The following is a 15296-nucleotide window of genomic DNA, read 5'->3' as shown; positions in this document are numbered from 1 at the left end:
TAAAAGCTTCAATAAATATTTTAACAATCTTGATTTCATTCGCTCAATCTTGGATAAATGATTACAATTCTTTTTTTTTATCTTGCCAAACATGATTCAATTAATTCAGATTTTTTATCACAATCTCTAAGTTTTAATGTTACGAGTAATTAAAGTCTGCAGTGAATATTTTTTGTCTAGAAGTTATACATAAAAGTTTTGGAGAGGGCTTTAACCGCTGAAGCGCCCTCTAAGGCTACGTGCCTGAGTTTTTTTTAAAGAAAGTATTGAAAATAAGTGATGAAAGATTTTCACTATTCTTAAAAAAAAAAAAAAAAACAATAGGTAAAATGTGTTCAGAAAAATAATAATAAAATAAATCAACAGAAAAGGTTCTGCGACTATCATAATCCCTTTTCGCCCTCAAAAAAACAATGGATAACATCTTTAGATATGCGTATAAATGTGTAAGTATGTTCTTTTTTTTAAATAAGCTTCAAGTTTAAATCAGTTAAATTAATTGACTAGTTTACAGTATCAGAATATTTCAAATCTTCTCATTCGTATTAATTAATGAGTTAGTAATAGTTATCTTTCTTGTTTAAGCAACATTACCTATTAGAATTAGGTATATTCTTTCTAAATGCAATTCTGACTTACTATAAGTTTTGTTAAAAAAAAATTTGTTAAGGAATATTGTTAGTAACAATTATTCTTCTATGGCTTTGCTTGGTTACATTCAAATTCAAATTAAATTACATGCGACCATTTTGTTAATAAAGAAAAAAAAAAACAAAATGTTATTTATTTTTTCGCTATTTAATTGCTTTCTACTAAAATTAGAAATCATACCTGTGATTGTGTCTCTTCCAAAAGTTCATCAGCCATTTTGTTCATATTTTTAATGACATCTTGTGCCTGGACTGCGCCTTGCTCAAGTGACTTGAGTCGAGCTGCTCTCCATGCTGCTCTTTTTTCGGCACTAAATTACAAAAATTAAATAAAAATGTTAATAATTTGATCCTTAATATTTTTTGATATATTTTATTTATTTTCTCCTATCAAAGAAGAGTTATAGAAAAAATGCAAATCACCAAAAATAAAAAAAAAAAAACTTGAAACAAAAAAAAAATATTTACAAAATTTTTCAATCACCAATATTCTACACACTATAATCAACTGGTGCAGAAGAAATATTTTACAAAATTATTGAATAAAAAATTTAAAGAAATCTTAAAGAAACATTAAAGAGCAACTTACTTCTGTTGCGCCTTTGTAAGACGAGTTGCAGTTAAAGAAGTTGTCAAAGCATCAACTTGACTTGATTCGGATGGTGTTGAGCTTTCTTCAAGCAATCGGGCGCGTTTTTCAGCATTTGCTGTGCGAACTGGAATACGAGTTGTTACCGGAGGCAATCTCGTATCTAGTTGTGGTGGTGGTGCAAATACTGGTACCTTTATCTTGGGCTTGGGCAATAACGATGGCTTTTTCAATGGTGACCCACTTGAACTTGCCGCCGATGATCCTTGGGACGGATTTGTGGCTGATGTGCTTGTTGTTGTTGTTTCAGAAGTGGTTGTACTGTTTTGTGCATTAATTTTGTTTTTTTTTTCAAATTACCATTACAACCACATTTTTGTTGGTGAACCAATTTAGAATTGTGTATTTTTGTGTGTGTGTGTTTGTATTTTTTTTTTTTTTTGTAATTTTAGGGAACATTGTAAGAAAAGTGCCCAAAGAAATTCAAAAAATATAGAAAAAAAGTAAAAAAAAAAAAGAAAATTTGTAAATATTTGTAGCTTAAGTTTAGAATCCTTTATTTTTTGTTGGTTTGGTCGGAAATTGGTTTTTGAAGGATCTCATTTTGAAGGTTTGAGTGCTGATGATGATTTGGTTAGTTACAAAGTATTATTTTGTTTTGATTTATGTTCATTATTGGTCATACAATGTTGGAGAGAATTGATGCGATGTTTTTGAAGATGATGCGGTAAACATTGTGAATATAAATTAAAGAAATACTTAAATTTGTGTTAGCATGCTAAGGAGTTCTATTTCTATCGATGAATGAAATCTACATCCTTTAAATGTGCCTATAGGTTTGATATAATGACTCGGTGGGACATAACGATTCAACATGATAATATGATTTCTTTCTACATAAATCATCGAGGTGTACGCTTAGATCAAAATTAATTGATTAAATAAGCCTAATCAGTTAAGTTATTCCAACGTAAACAATCACATTGAAAAATAGCTGATTATTCCGGTGATTTTAATGTGTGTGTTTTAAAGCCTCTTTTATTTTAATTTTGTGAATTTGATGAATGTGAATTTTACTTAAATGATTATTTTCGCGAGACTACATAGAATCGTGCTGTCAAAACAAAAAAAAAAATAAAACCTAACCTATCTTAATATTTTTTGGCTAAATAATGGGTTCCATTTTTTGTTTGTTTTGGGTTTTGTGATTTTTGCGCTATATCTCATAAATGTTAGCAACAAATCATGTGAGTTTGAAATTTCTAGCATGTTTGAAAATGGCTTAAGTTGGTTTCTATAATAAGTGTTTAGCCCGCCTATAGAATTTGGCTGGGCACTACCGTGTCCTTTTATTTATTCCCGATCTTAAGTCTTGTCGGAATAACGTGTTTTCATTTAAAAATGATTCCAGATTATAAGTGATGCTGAATTTTCAACTCAAGCTCGTTTTCTAGAAAATATACTCTCATGTTCAAATTTAAGACACCCCCTATTTATTATACACCAAAAACCTATATTATTTCCTTATATTTTAGTATATAATAGTTCCTTTCATAGATAAGACAAGAGTGACCGAAAATTCAAAAGATGGAATGAAATATGTGTGGAGAAGGTTTTACAGAGATAAGGAAAAATAGTTATGTCTGCTTTAAATGTCAAGAATCAAGATCCAACTTTAATTGGTACGGGCTAAGTAGCTTTCAGCTTCGATTTAACAATAGCCTTAGGCCCAATTCCCATACAATCTACTTTGTGGGAAAATTTTTCAACTTTTGGATTGCTGTATTCCAAGATTATTTGGACTTATAGATCGGTTTCGCTGAATAAGATGATAAAATTATAGATAATTATGGATAAAATTATAGATAATTTTATCATCATAAACTGGTTCCTAGTGACTTTTTTTTTAAATTATATGTACCACTTAGAATTTATATAAAATAAAAACTAAAAAAAAATCCATACATTTTGCGGTTTGCATTTTGAAGTTGCAAAATTGGGTACCTACATACTACACTACTGCTGAGTAGCTTTTCGGGATTTTTAGCTTCTTAATGAAATAAAAAATTTAACAAGTTAGAAGGAGTTAAATTTAAAATATTGTTTCCACAAGAAAACAAAAAAATTGAGCAAGTTACCCAAAAGAATGTTGGTCTTAAAAAATCGGAGAAAAAACCCATTTAAGGTGTCCAAAATAAAAGATTTACCACTACACATAATAGTTTCTAAAGAGAACCCATTAGTTTTACCAGGAACGTACACGTGGATGCTCTTAGAAAAAACGGGACACCGAAGCATTAGTATGGGTGATACGAAAAACTTGCCAACGAAAAACCTGGCGGAAGCTTGAAATGAACATACTATATAAGCTAGAACTTTAGCAAATTTGATGGCAAAAAGGTGTTCGATCTGGGATTTAAATGAAAAAAAAAATTGAAAACATGGTTAACAAGGTTTAAAACACACTTAAATCAATTCAGGTAAATTTCAAGCTTATACACTGTTTTGAAAATATTTTCTAGTATTTTAAGTATCAAGGGGCACGGTAGTGCCCAGCCAAGTTCTCTAGCAACTTTGGCACTACACCCTTATTTACAGGAAACAACTCAGGCCATTTTCGACCCCCCTCTAACTTCCACACCAAAGATGCTAGAAATTTCAAACTCGCTACATTTATTGAGCTTGTCAAAACAAAACTCCTCACAAAATTTCAGCCTTTTACGATGAGTAGTTTCTGAGATATAGGGCTTCAAAAATCGCAAAAACAGTAACTGACTGACTGACTAACTCACTGACAGATCATCAAAATTATGGAGAACTTCCCGTTAACGTAGAAACTTGAAATTTGAGATTTTCAATTCAGGGGGTGTGGCATCCGCCCATTTCCGCTGAATTATCATCAAATATTATAGAGCACTTCTGACTATCGTAGAATCTTGAAATTTGGTAGAATGGTAGAGATGGTAGTTTATACAAAGAAAAAATTTAAAATTTGAGAATTTCAGCCAGGGGGCGTGACAACCACCCATTTTCACTGAATTTTCATCAAATATAGAGATTTTCAATTCTACAGCCATACCTTGCAAAAAGTAGTGAAATCACAACAAAAACATTACTGTTAAAAAAGTAGCCAAGTTCTCCTATGTTGAAATTATGCTGGCACAAAAAGTACTGAGATGTAAAAGTGTACCAAGTTCTAAAGTTTGGGTTCAAATTCGTATCAATAAAATTTTGATTGTTTACTTGGCAATTTTTGAAATAACTTTAAAAATCGGTAATTAAAAGAAAAATTGTCAAGAGAACAATCAAAATTTTATTGATACGAATTTGAACCCAAACTTTAGAACTTGGTACACTTTTACATCTCAGTACTTTTTGTGCCAGCATAATTTCAACATAGGAGAACTTGGCTTCTTTTTTAACAGTTATGTTTTTGTTATGAGGTACCTAACTAAATGTTTACAATTTTGTCCTCAATTTTAGAAAATTGCATCTTCTATATAAAAGGAACAGAATAGACTTCCCAACGAAAAAAAAACTCCTTGTTTTTTTATCCTCACAAAAGTTCAGTGGTATCGAAGTTATTGAAATTCCTCCAAACATATTTCAATCCTAATTGCACCCATCAAACAACACTCCTATAATTGCCTAAAAAGAAATGCCAATTTACAAAAAATCAAATCATTGCCAAATGCATTTTTATTCAAACTAAAAAAAACTTTCAACACGAATGTGTAACATAAACTCCTTTCTAATTTATCATATTGAACAAATTTCCTGACAAGAAATCAATTACGAACAAAATCTCCGTCGAATTGAAAATCACTCTTTTTTCGTTTTAAACATTTTATAGAAAAATTTCGATCGGCAAACCTCAAGATTAAGTGGCATTTTGTTATACCTGGCAGGTATTATGCTTCACGACGACGAAACGACATTTAACCTTCGAACCTTGAATTCAAACCAAAAAATCGGATAAAAAAAAACTAAAAAATCACAATCACAAGTGCAAGAAAAGAAAAACTTTATTTTCTCTTCTTCTTTTTAGTTTTTTTTTGCGTTGCTTAATTCTCAACAAAACCAAAAATGAGGGTAGGTAAAAACTTTCAATTGAAAACTTAAACGAACAAGGATGAAAATGAAAGAAAAATTGAATAAAAAAAAAACAAAAAAAAGGATTTCGAAAAATAAATCTGCCAGAAACAACTCTCGTCAATTAAAATTGAAACTTAGTCCTTACACACAGTCTCCTTCCTATATAACAGTCTTTCACGAGCGTAAAATAAAATAAATATAAATACATATCTATACAACAACAAGTAACGTTTTATATAGAAGAGGTAACTAAACTTTTGTACAACTTTTAACACAAGAACAAAACTTATTTCACAGCGTCAATCGGCTTTTAATTGTTAAATGTTAGTTTTTTTCGACAAAAAAAAAAATTAAAAATTAAACAAAAAGAAAAGAGATATACAATTCACATTGCAAAAGCGGTGCTTTTATTTATTATTAAAATGCTTTTAATTTTTGAAATTAAATGCGCATCGAATGATAGAAGTTTGCAATTGACCTAGTTTCTTTAGACAGCACATAGAGGGGGTTAGTAGTTTAGTTATTTTAATGGGCGAGGGTGGTTAAAATTTTATAAATAGAAAGTAAAAAACAACAAAATGAAAGCCAAGCCATATTTTATAATTATGATATCCTTTTTCACCAGGAAAAAAAAGCTTACAAAAAAGCCATACAATAGAACACTTATTACAAAAAAAAATCCATCGAGTCTCTAGAACGACTTAATCCATTTTTATAAAATTCTGATTACGATGGATTTTTTAGTTAAGCGTGAATGATTAATAAAAAAATAAAAATAAAAAATCCAAAATATTTTTTTTTTTTTTTAATTTAAATTTTGTTTTTTTTATTTTTTAACATACAAATAAAATTTTTATTTTATTTTATTTTTTTATAAATTTAGTTTTTTACAAAAGAGAGTGATAAAAATTGTTTTTTTTTTTTTATAGTTGTCATTATTATAAATATAAATATATAATATATATGTATAATTATGTAGAGTTTCATATAAAAAAAAAAACAGCATAGAGTTAGCAAATATTATTAAAAAAAAGTTAGTATATTATAAAAAGACATCATTATCAACATTGTGTTTGTGTGTACATAAAATGCTTACGTATACCTTTTACCAACTAGCAATATAATAATTAATTTTAATATTAATAATAATTGATTTTTTGTTTTAACAAATTGAGCTACCTATTAACATATTGCTATGAATTAATTTTTAATTTATAATTTTACTTTACATTGATATAGAAATTAAATTAAAAACAAATAAATGTGTATATAAAAAAAAAAAAAAAAACAGAGCACAGAAAGAAAAATACTATTCGTTGAAAAATGGATTGATTAATTAATTATATTTTTTTTTTGTTTAAAAATATGTGTCATTAAAGTTAAAATTAAATTATTATTTTTTTTAGAGAAATAACTATTTAAAAATTAGTTTATTAAAAATAATAAAATGTGTGTTAATTTAGTATTTTTTTTTTAAATTAAAGGTTAATTAAAATTTTGTTTAGCTTCTAAATACTGCTTCAATTTCTTCAAGTGGATTCCTAGAAACAATGTAAAATTAAAAAAAAAGAAAAACAAAATTTTGGTGTAAATGCTATAAATTTTTATTTGTCTGACATTTAAAACAAGCACTACAACAATGAATATGAATAACAACGATAACAAAAATGAGGTGGTGGGTGGTTTTTTTTATTTTTTTGTAGCTTAAGATACATTGATTTTCGATGAAGGTGATTTGTGTGTTTTTGTGTTTTTTTTTTTTTTTTTGATTTTACGAAGAGAAGTGGTTTTGAAGTTCAATTTATGATTAAAAAAAAAAAAACAAAATAAACTAACCTAAAATTTATTCTAAACCAGTATTTAATACTTAAAAGCTACCTGTTTAGAATAATACAATATTTCTTCAGCTAAAAAATCGAAATATATTTTAAAATGAGACTCGAATCTTTCTTTAAACAGCAATTCAAATATTTGAAACTCTATTTTTTAAAAACCTGTAACTCTGCAAACCTTCCATAACACTATGTAACACTAAAAATATACGCGGGTGGACCCCTATCACGTTTTTAAGAGCTAATTGCACTGATTAGGAAACGGTATTTAAAAAGTCCCTAACACCCCCAAAAATATGGAGTTAAGGGCAAAACACGGTTTTTTGGACCTTCACCTATTGAAAAGAATCTAGCTTCATTAAATTTGTACCTATATAGAAGACATTTAGACCTTTTCAATTATGTACAAAATATTTGGTTTTGTTAAACCACATAGAATTTATAAACTCACAATGTTCAAAAATGTCGAAATAATATTTATTTCCAAATGAAACGAAGAATTTTTTATGAAATTCAGTTCAAAATTGGCTTAGAAAAAAAAATTTACGAACAACGAACAAAAATGTTATTTTGGCACACAGTAGGATAACTTGGGCGCCAAAATTTGATAACGGTTTTTTGTAGAAAAGTTCAATACAATCATTTTTTACTATCTCCCCCTCTTTAGGAGGCAGGGGCATTTTTCTAAAAAACTAATTAAAATTTAAAAAAAAAATTAACAGTAGTTATAAGTGATACCATTTCCGAAAGGTAGAATTGTACATTTAATTCAAATTTTTAAATCAATATATTTAAACCAATTGTTTTTTAAATAATCGATTTCAAAGTTATAAATAGGGGAAATTTAAAAAAAAAAACTCATTGATTACTATTTTTGTCGAGACTGTGAATTTTAATAAAAAATTGACTCATACAAAAAACTGCCTCAATTGGTTCCTTTTCGAACAATGAAAACTATATGTTTCTATGTTTTCTAGTAGTAGAGTAACTAAAGCAAATTATTAGGGAACCCGGCCGAACAGCTCTGATTTTGACGATTTTTTTTTTCAAACGTAGGTAGTTAAAAATACTTTAAAGTCTATAGATTAAAAATTGCCGGTGTTGCCGTATTGTTTTTTAAAATTAAAATTAATTTTTTTTTTAACAAAACCAATTTTTTTGCTTAAATTTCATAAAACAAATGATAGCAAAAGATTCTCTAGGTAATTCAAGGAAAATATATAAAAGGCAGTAAGGGACAATCTTCCATCGTTTAAGTGATAAATGCAATTTTCTAACATTCTGACCTCAAACACAAAAAAAATATTTTGAAAACAACGGCAACACCAACAATATTTTAAAATACATTTTAAAAAAGCCAGAAGCTCATTCTTATCTCTTAAATTTAAATCCACTAAATTTAATCAAGACTTTTTGAAAAAATGGTCCTCAAACTCAGAATTAAAAAAAAAAAAATGTTATTAGAAAAATTTAAAATGACTTTTTTCCAAACTTTTTCTAATAAAATATGAATTTATTTAAAAAAAATTTTTGCTCATAAATATTATCAGTTGAATTTCGAAGCAAAAACTTTTGAAAAAAAAAAAAAATGAAAATTTACTTCAATTTTAATGGTTTTTTTTATTAAAACTGAATGTTTGCATTGAAATAATTAATTTTCTCAAAGACTGTGGTAAATAGGAACTTTAAATTTTTGCTATTTAACTTTCAACAGTAAGGGTTATTAAATGAATAAAAAATAATTTTTTGTTTAGATGTTGAACTTAAAAAAAAAATAAGTTACATTTTTTTTCAAAACTTTTATTAAAAAAAGTTCTTCGAAAATGAAATACTTTTTAATTTTTTTCATAAACCGTAATACATATTGACATTTCCTTTTATAATTTGAAATCATAATAAATGCGGCCAAAAAAATTTTAAAATAAATGCATTTTATATTACGACCAAGTTTAAAAAGCGACATGTTAAAATTTTTTCAATAATTTTTTTTTTTTAAATCTGAGTTCAATTACCATTCTTTCAAAAGCCGTTCATTCAATTAACTTAATTTTAATTTTACATATATGACTAAGCTTCTAGCTTTTAAAAAATGTATATTTGAATATTGTAGGTGTTGCCGTTGTGTTCAAATATTTTTTTTTGTGTTTGAAGTCAATTAATAAGAAAATTGCATCTATCGCTTGAACTATGGAAGATTGTCCCTCACTCCCATATATTTTTTTTCCTTGAATTTCCTAGACAATCTTTTGGCATCAATTAATTTATGAAATTTAAGAAAAATTTTTGAAAAAAATTTGTTTTTGTTCACAAAAATCTTCAATTAAATTTAAAAAATCAAAACGGCAACACCGGCAATTTTTAATCTATAGACTTTAAAGTATTTTTAATTACCGACGTTTGAAAAAAAAGATCATCAAAATCTAAGCTGTTCGGCCGGGTTCCCTAATATTGCCAATTTTTGAGCTTTAGTTACTCCACTATGGCAGTGCCAACTAACGTTCTAGACCGGTTTCAAGTCTTATCATGTTAGACATGTGACCTCGGTTTTTTTACAACTTTGAAAATTAACTGTAAATTAATGCACCACGGGTGCGCCTGCAGGCATCGATTTTATGTTTTTCTAATGTAAAAACTGCCCGAAAAAAATAAATTCATCCATTATCAAATCTTTCAAAAATGAGTGACGCTGGCTCCCGGGCTATATAGGTTTTGCGAGAATATTGAAAAATAATTTTATCAGAAATTTCTTTTTTCAAAATATTTTTTATTTTACAATTTTCTCAAAAATCCAAAAAAGTCTAATATCTATTGTTTTATATTCAGTATAGGGCAGTCAGTTCAATAATCCTAGAATATGCTATTGATTGCTGACTTTGAGCATTTTCAAAAATGTATTCCCTTTTATCTGATTTCTGCATTTTAATCAACCATTGCCCTATTCTTAAAGCCGTTATTTTAAAGTTTTTACATCTACCTGGCTTAAAAAAAAATTATAACATTTTGAAAACCTCTGTGAATATCCTTGCACACAATTCTATCATCGTTGAGAACCAAAAAAAATCTACACACAAAAACAACAACAAGCCGAAAATTTTATTTATCTCTACATAAAGATTAATAAACATTTTTTCGGTCTTATTCAAGAAATTCTTTTCATTCTGAATAAAAAAAAAGTGTGAGTTCTTTGCGTATCATCTGTCGATTTAATCTCGAAAAAAGAAAGTGAAGTTCAGCCTTTGGAACCAAAAAGAAAGAAAAAAAAAGAAGGTTTTCATTTTGCCGTAGATTTTTTTTTTTTCTCTGCTGACAAGTTAAGTCGATTATAGAATAAAAACAAAAAAAAAAAATTATATTACATTCCGTTTTAACGTATACATATTTGTGAATTGTGATGATTTTTTTGTGTTTCCTCTTCTGATTTCGACAAAAGGCATTTGAATATTCTCAAACAAGTAAATGAGAAAACTTTCTTTGATTGTTTCTTCGTTTTTCATTAATTTTTCTTGTTTTTCGTGAATTTATTTTTTCATTTTCTTAAAAGAAAAATTATTATTAACTCGAAGGAAAACTTAAGAAAAAAATATTGTTTTTGATTATAATTTTTTTTTTTTTTTTTGAAACAATCGGTTTTTAATATTCAAGGAGTAGAGTGTTACAGATACATAACTGTAAATACTCATTAATGAACTTAAGATGAAAGCGAGATGAAACGAGGTCAAAAGACTGCGATGAAGATTCCATTCATTAAGAGTCATTGAACTTTCCAGATGAGATTATGTCCTGTTTTTGTGAAGATTTTCTCAAATTCTACACTTGATTCTTGTTTTAATCTATTACCTTTTTTTTGCAAGCTATTGTTTTGACCTTCTCGTATTAATCTAAAACTTACGAACTTCAGTGAAATATATATTTTTTTTTCTCATAAAAATTCGTAAATATTTTTGGAACAATGTTTTATTACTTTCCTTTTTTTTAATCAACAAAATAAACAAAAATGGGAACTAAATAAAATAACTGTACTCACTTCATAAAAAAATTAGTTCATTTTTCCCTAGAATGTAACTGCACATTTTATTGTGACAATTTTTTCCCATCATATATATCTTCTAACTAAAAACAAAACGTTTTTAAAAGGAAATCTAAATAACGAAAAAAAGGAACAATCCGAAATTCGTTTGAATTTATGTTGTTTTTTTCCTCCCACTCGTTTGCCTCTCGTTCGACCTTATTTTAAAAATGCAGAGAAATAAAAAATCATCATTGTGGCAGGCAGAAGGAAAGAATAAAAAAAAGTATCCTTTTTTTGTGAGCAGAACTTCAAAAACAAGAGCATTAACCACATTGGGGTTTTAATTTATGAGTGACTGGAGGCAGAATTTATTACCCAGATTCATTCTAAAAGCTGCTGGCCTGCGTAGTACTAACTTTCATGTGTGTTCTACTATAATAATAGTAATTAGGGTGACCATAGTTTTTTTTTTTTTTTTTAATCAAATAAAGTATGAAAATGTTTTTAAGAGAAATGTATTTATTTTTTTTTTTTATTTATTTATTTGAGCTTAGTACAAGCTATGACCTTAAACTAACTTAAACTTAATTATTGAGTAAGAAACGAATTACTCGTGATTTAAGCTTCACCTGCCACTCATGTGGGCCAAAATCATAGAGGTGGAGATTTTTAATTCATTCAAATAAGAGACACGCATTTGGAAATATATTTCGTTTTAGTTACAAAAGTGTATAGGTACTAGGGTGGGTCAAAAAAATCGAAATTTTTTTTTTGATTTGGTACTACGAAAAATCGATTGCTAGACCCCTCTAGAATATACACACCAAATATGAGCTCTTTATATTAATGGAAAGGTCCTCCGCTTTGCAATTTTCCATTTTTACATCAAGCTTCTCCTAAAAAAAAAATTTTTTTTTATTAATTGACTTTTTAGCAAATTTCTTTTCATATTCTTGTAGGAAATTTAACGCTCTACAAAAAAGGCCTTATACACTTTTTTCGTTTATCTAACCGTTGAATAGATATTTGAGGTCCAAAAATCGAGAAAATCTTTAAAAATTCGTTTTTTGTTCTTAATTTTGTAACAAATGGAAAAATTATAATAATCAAACGCGCAAGACATATTCTTGTTGGAAATTGATTGTTCCACAAAAAAGGTTTTGTTAACTTTTTTCATTAATTTAACCATTCTAAAGATATTCGAGGTCAAAGTTAAAAAAAAATATAAAAACATTTTATATTTTTAAAAATTTTCCAGATCACTGAAAATTCATTATTTTCAAATTAACAAGATATATTCTTGTAGGGGCTTAAACGTTCTACAAAAAATTCCTTGGAATCAAATTGATTGCTTTAACCGTTTAGAAGATATTCGTATCCAAACCAATGCTCACTGATTTCAATAGTTTTCTTATGACCCGTATGCATTGCGATTTGGATACGAATATCTTCTAAACGGTTAAAGCAATCAATTTGATGCCAAGGAATTTTTTGTAGAACGTTTAAGCCCCTACAAGAATATATCTTGTTAATTTGAAAATAATGAATTTTCAGTGATCTGGAAAATTTTTAAAAATATAAAATGTTTTTATAATTTTTTCTAACTTTTACCTCGAATATCTTTAGAATGGTTAGATTAATGAAAAAAGTTAATAAGACCTTTTTTGTGGAGCAAACAATTTCCAACAAGAATATGTCTTGCGCGTTTGACTATTATAATTTTTCAATTTGTTACAAAATTAAAACCAAAAACGAATTTTTAAAGATTTTCTCGATTTTTGGACCTCAAATATCTATTCAACGGTTAGATAAACGAAACAAGTGTACAAGGCCTTTTTTGTAGAGCGTTCAATTTCCTACAAGAATATGAGAAGAAATTTATTAATAAGTCAATTAATAAAAAAAATTTTTTTTTTAGTAGAAGCTTGATGTAAAAATGGAAAATTGCAAAGCGGAGGACCTTCCCATTAATATAAAGAGCTCATATTTGGTGTGTATATTCTAGAGGGGTCTAGCAATCGATTTTTCGTAGTACCAAATCAAAAAAAAGAATTTCGATTTTTTTGACCCACCCTAATAGGTACTTCCATTTTGTTTCATTTAATTTCCCCAACAAATCTTTATTCTTCCCTAAGCTTATCAATATATTCAAATCAATTTGGTGAAGGCATTTCTTTTCATAACATTACTCATCCAAAATATTCTAAACTTGCGAAAAATTGAATAAAATCCGTTTTTATATTTAACGTTATCTTAGATTCATTTCGGATACGCTTGTTTTCATAAGAAATTATGTTCTGTTATTTTTTTTTTTTAGTCTGAAGCTCTCAATTTACATATTCTAAATTCCAGTTCGAATTAAAAAAATCTATATCGTCACGTTTCGATTTTCGTCATAGATTTTGTTTTATACTTTGAATTAGAATTTAAAATACTAAAATCTATTAGAAAAGTATATTTGATTCAACGAAAATTTAAACATTCAGTTTTGTTGAACATTGTATTTTTTTTTTTTTTGTTTCATACATTTTTTTTTAAATCTTTACTTTTAAACATAGTTGGCAACAATGTAATGCCCAAATAATGCATTTTTTAAGAAAATAATTTGGTAACTTCACAGAATTCTTGTTAATTACAAAAAAAAAAAAAACAGATGAAATAGCATATTAAAGATTTTAAAAGTTTGTTTTACTAATGTGGAACTTTTTGGACTTTGTTTTCAAAGAGTTTGATGTTTTTTATTGAATACGAAAGGTTTTATCTCAATTCAAGATCGAACAATTTTTTTAACTTAAAAACTGTTTCTGAAGGTACCTGGTTCAGATATAAAATAAAATGCACGACTGGGTCGCAAGAACTTGCTCTTAGGGCTCAAGTTGTTAGAATTTTTAGGACTTTTTATATAGAAATTTAGTATAATGTAATTATTGTAGGTATATAAAAACAACAACAACAAAATGAAAAAACACATGAAAATCGTTTTTGAAAGGAATAAAACAACATCTTTAATTAAATTGCCCCCCAAAACAAGTATGCTGTTTCATTTGTTTTATTAAATGCATTTTTAGAAAAAAATTCAAAATCGTTAGAGCCGTTTTTTAAAAAAACTAATTTTTTATACCTAAATCATTTTTTGGAAAAAAGTTTTAAAACAAAATTGGTACCTATGCCATTTTGTAGAAATCACTAATCAACATCTAAAACCAAAATTTAAAAAAAAAAATCATTGAAATTTTGATTTTTCAAAAAAAAAATTTTTTTAATTATGTAGGTATTTTATAAATCCAAAAATTAATATTTTTAAAATTGTACCTATTTTTGGCTTGTATTAAAATTATATAAATGCTTTTTTACAAAAAGTTTCGTTGAAATCAAATAAGTAAGTAGTTTCGGAGAAAATCGGATTAAAACAAAAAAAAACGGTTCTATGCCAAGTACCGATAATAAAACTTAAGTACCGTCTTAAAACTTACATTTGAATTTTTTTTAAAAAAATTTAATTTTCGATCAAATTGAACTTTACTTAAATCGATATATGACAGGTACCGTTATTTTTGGTCAAAAAAAATTAATTCCAAATGCTACATACCAAGTTTGACCTTAATATGTTTAGACTGTAGCTTCGTTTACAGACAGACAGACTGACGGACTGCCGGCACCCACTTTTTTGGCATTCTCTACCATCGTAATGTCATAGAAAAATGTTATCTCAACTTTTTTTGTGTACGAATGAATAACTTGATATGTAGATACCAAGTAAAAATAGCAAGTGATTTGGCAAAAAAAATTTTTTTTAATTTTCTAACCAACTAATTTGATTTGAACCATTTTAAGTTTAGTTTTCGAACTGAGTAAAAAATAACTGTAAATCGGGCAGTGTTGCCGTTTTTTTTTCAGAAATACACCAATACAGATTAGTAACATGTTGCATTATGCACATTTTATGATAAAGTTTTTGAAGTGTGGAACAATGCCAAGAAGCTCTGTTTCAAAGGTCCCAGAATTGAACTGATTTAAGGAAGCTAACTGATTTGATGGAAGTTAATAGACGAGGTGGATTAATATTTCCCAATGAATTAGTTTTAAGAATTTTTGTTAAAATTCAATTTTTTTGCACAGTC

The 15296-nt window shown here is 27.3% G+C and overlaps 1 protein-coding gene across 18 annotated transcripts in view; it reads right to left on the bottom strand.

Moving 5' to 3' along the window:
* The window catches only part of LOC129913044 (protein lap4), a 335223-nt gene that overhangs the window by 34970 nt on the left and 284957 nt on the right, over positions 1-15296 (bottom strand). For 17 of the 18 annotated variants that reach the window (XM_055991409.1, XM_055991410.1, XM_055991416.1 and 14 more), the window contains 2 exons: positions 1240-1560; positions 832-961 (listed from right to left, as the gene is read on the bottom strand). In XM_055991409.1, the coding sequence (XP_055847384.1) occupies positions 832-961; positions 1240-1560 (451 nt within the window). The remainder of the gene's footprint in view (positions 1-831; positions 962-1239; positions 1561-15296) is intronic. The other variant, XM_055991419.1, reaches the window with a different exon arrangement.

The sequence above is a fragment of the Episyrphus balteatus genome, chromosome 3 (assembly GCF_945859705.1).
Source record: "Episyrphus balteatus chromosome 3, idEpiBalt1.1, whole genome shotgun sequence".
Classification (NCBI taxonomy): Eukaryota; Metazoa; Arthropoda; class Insecta; order Diptera; family Syrphidae; genus Episyrphus; species Episyrphus balteatus.
Note: the sequence above shows the minus strand (reverse complement) of the source record. Positions and strands in the feature narration are given on the sequence as shown.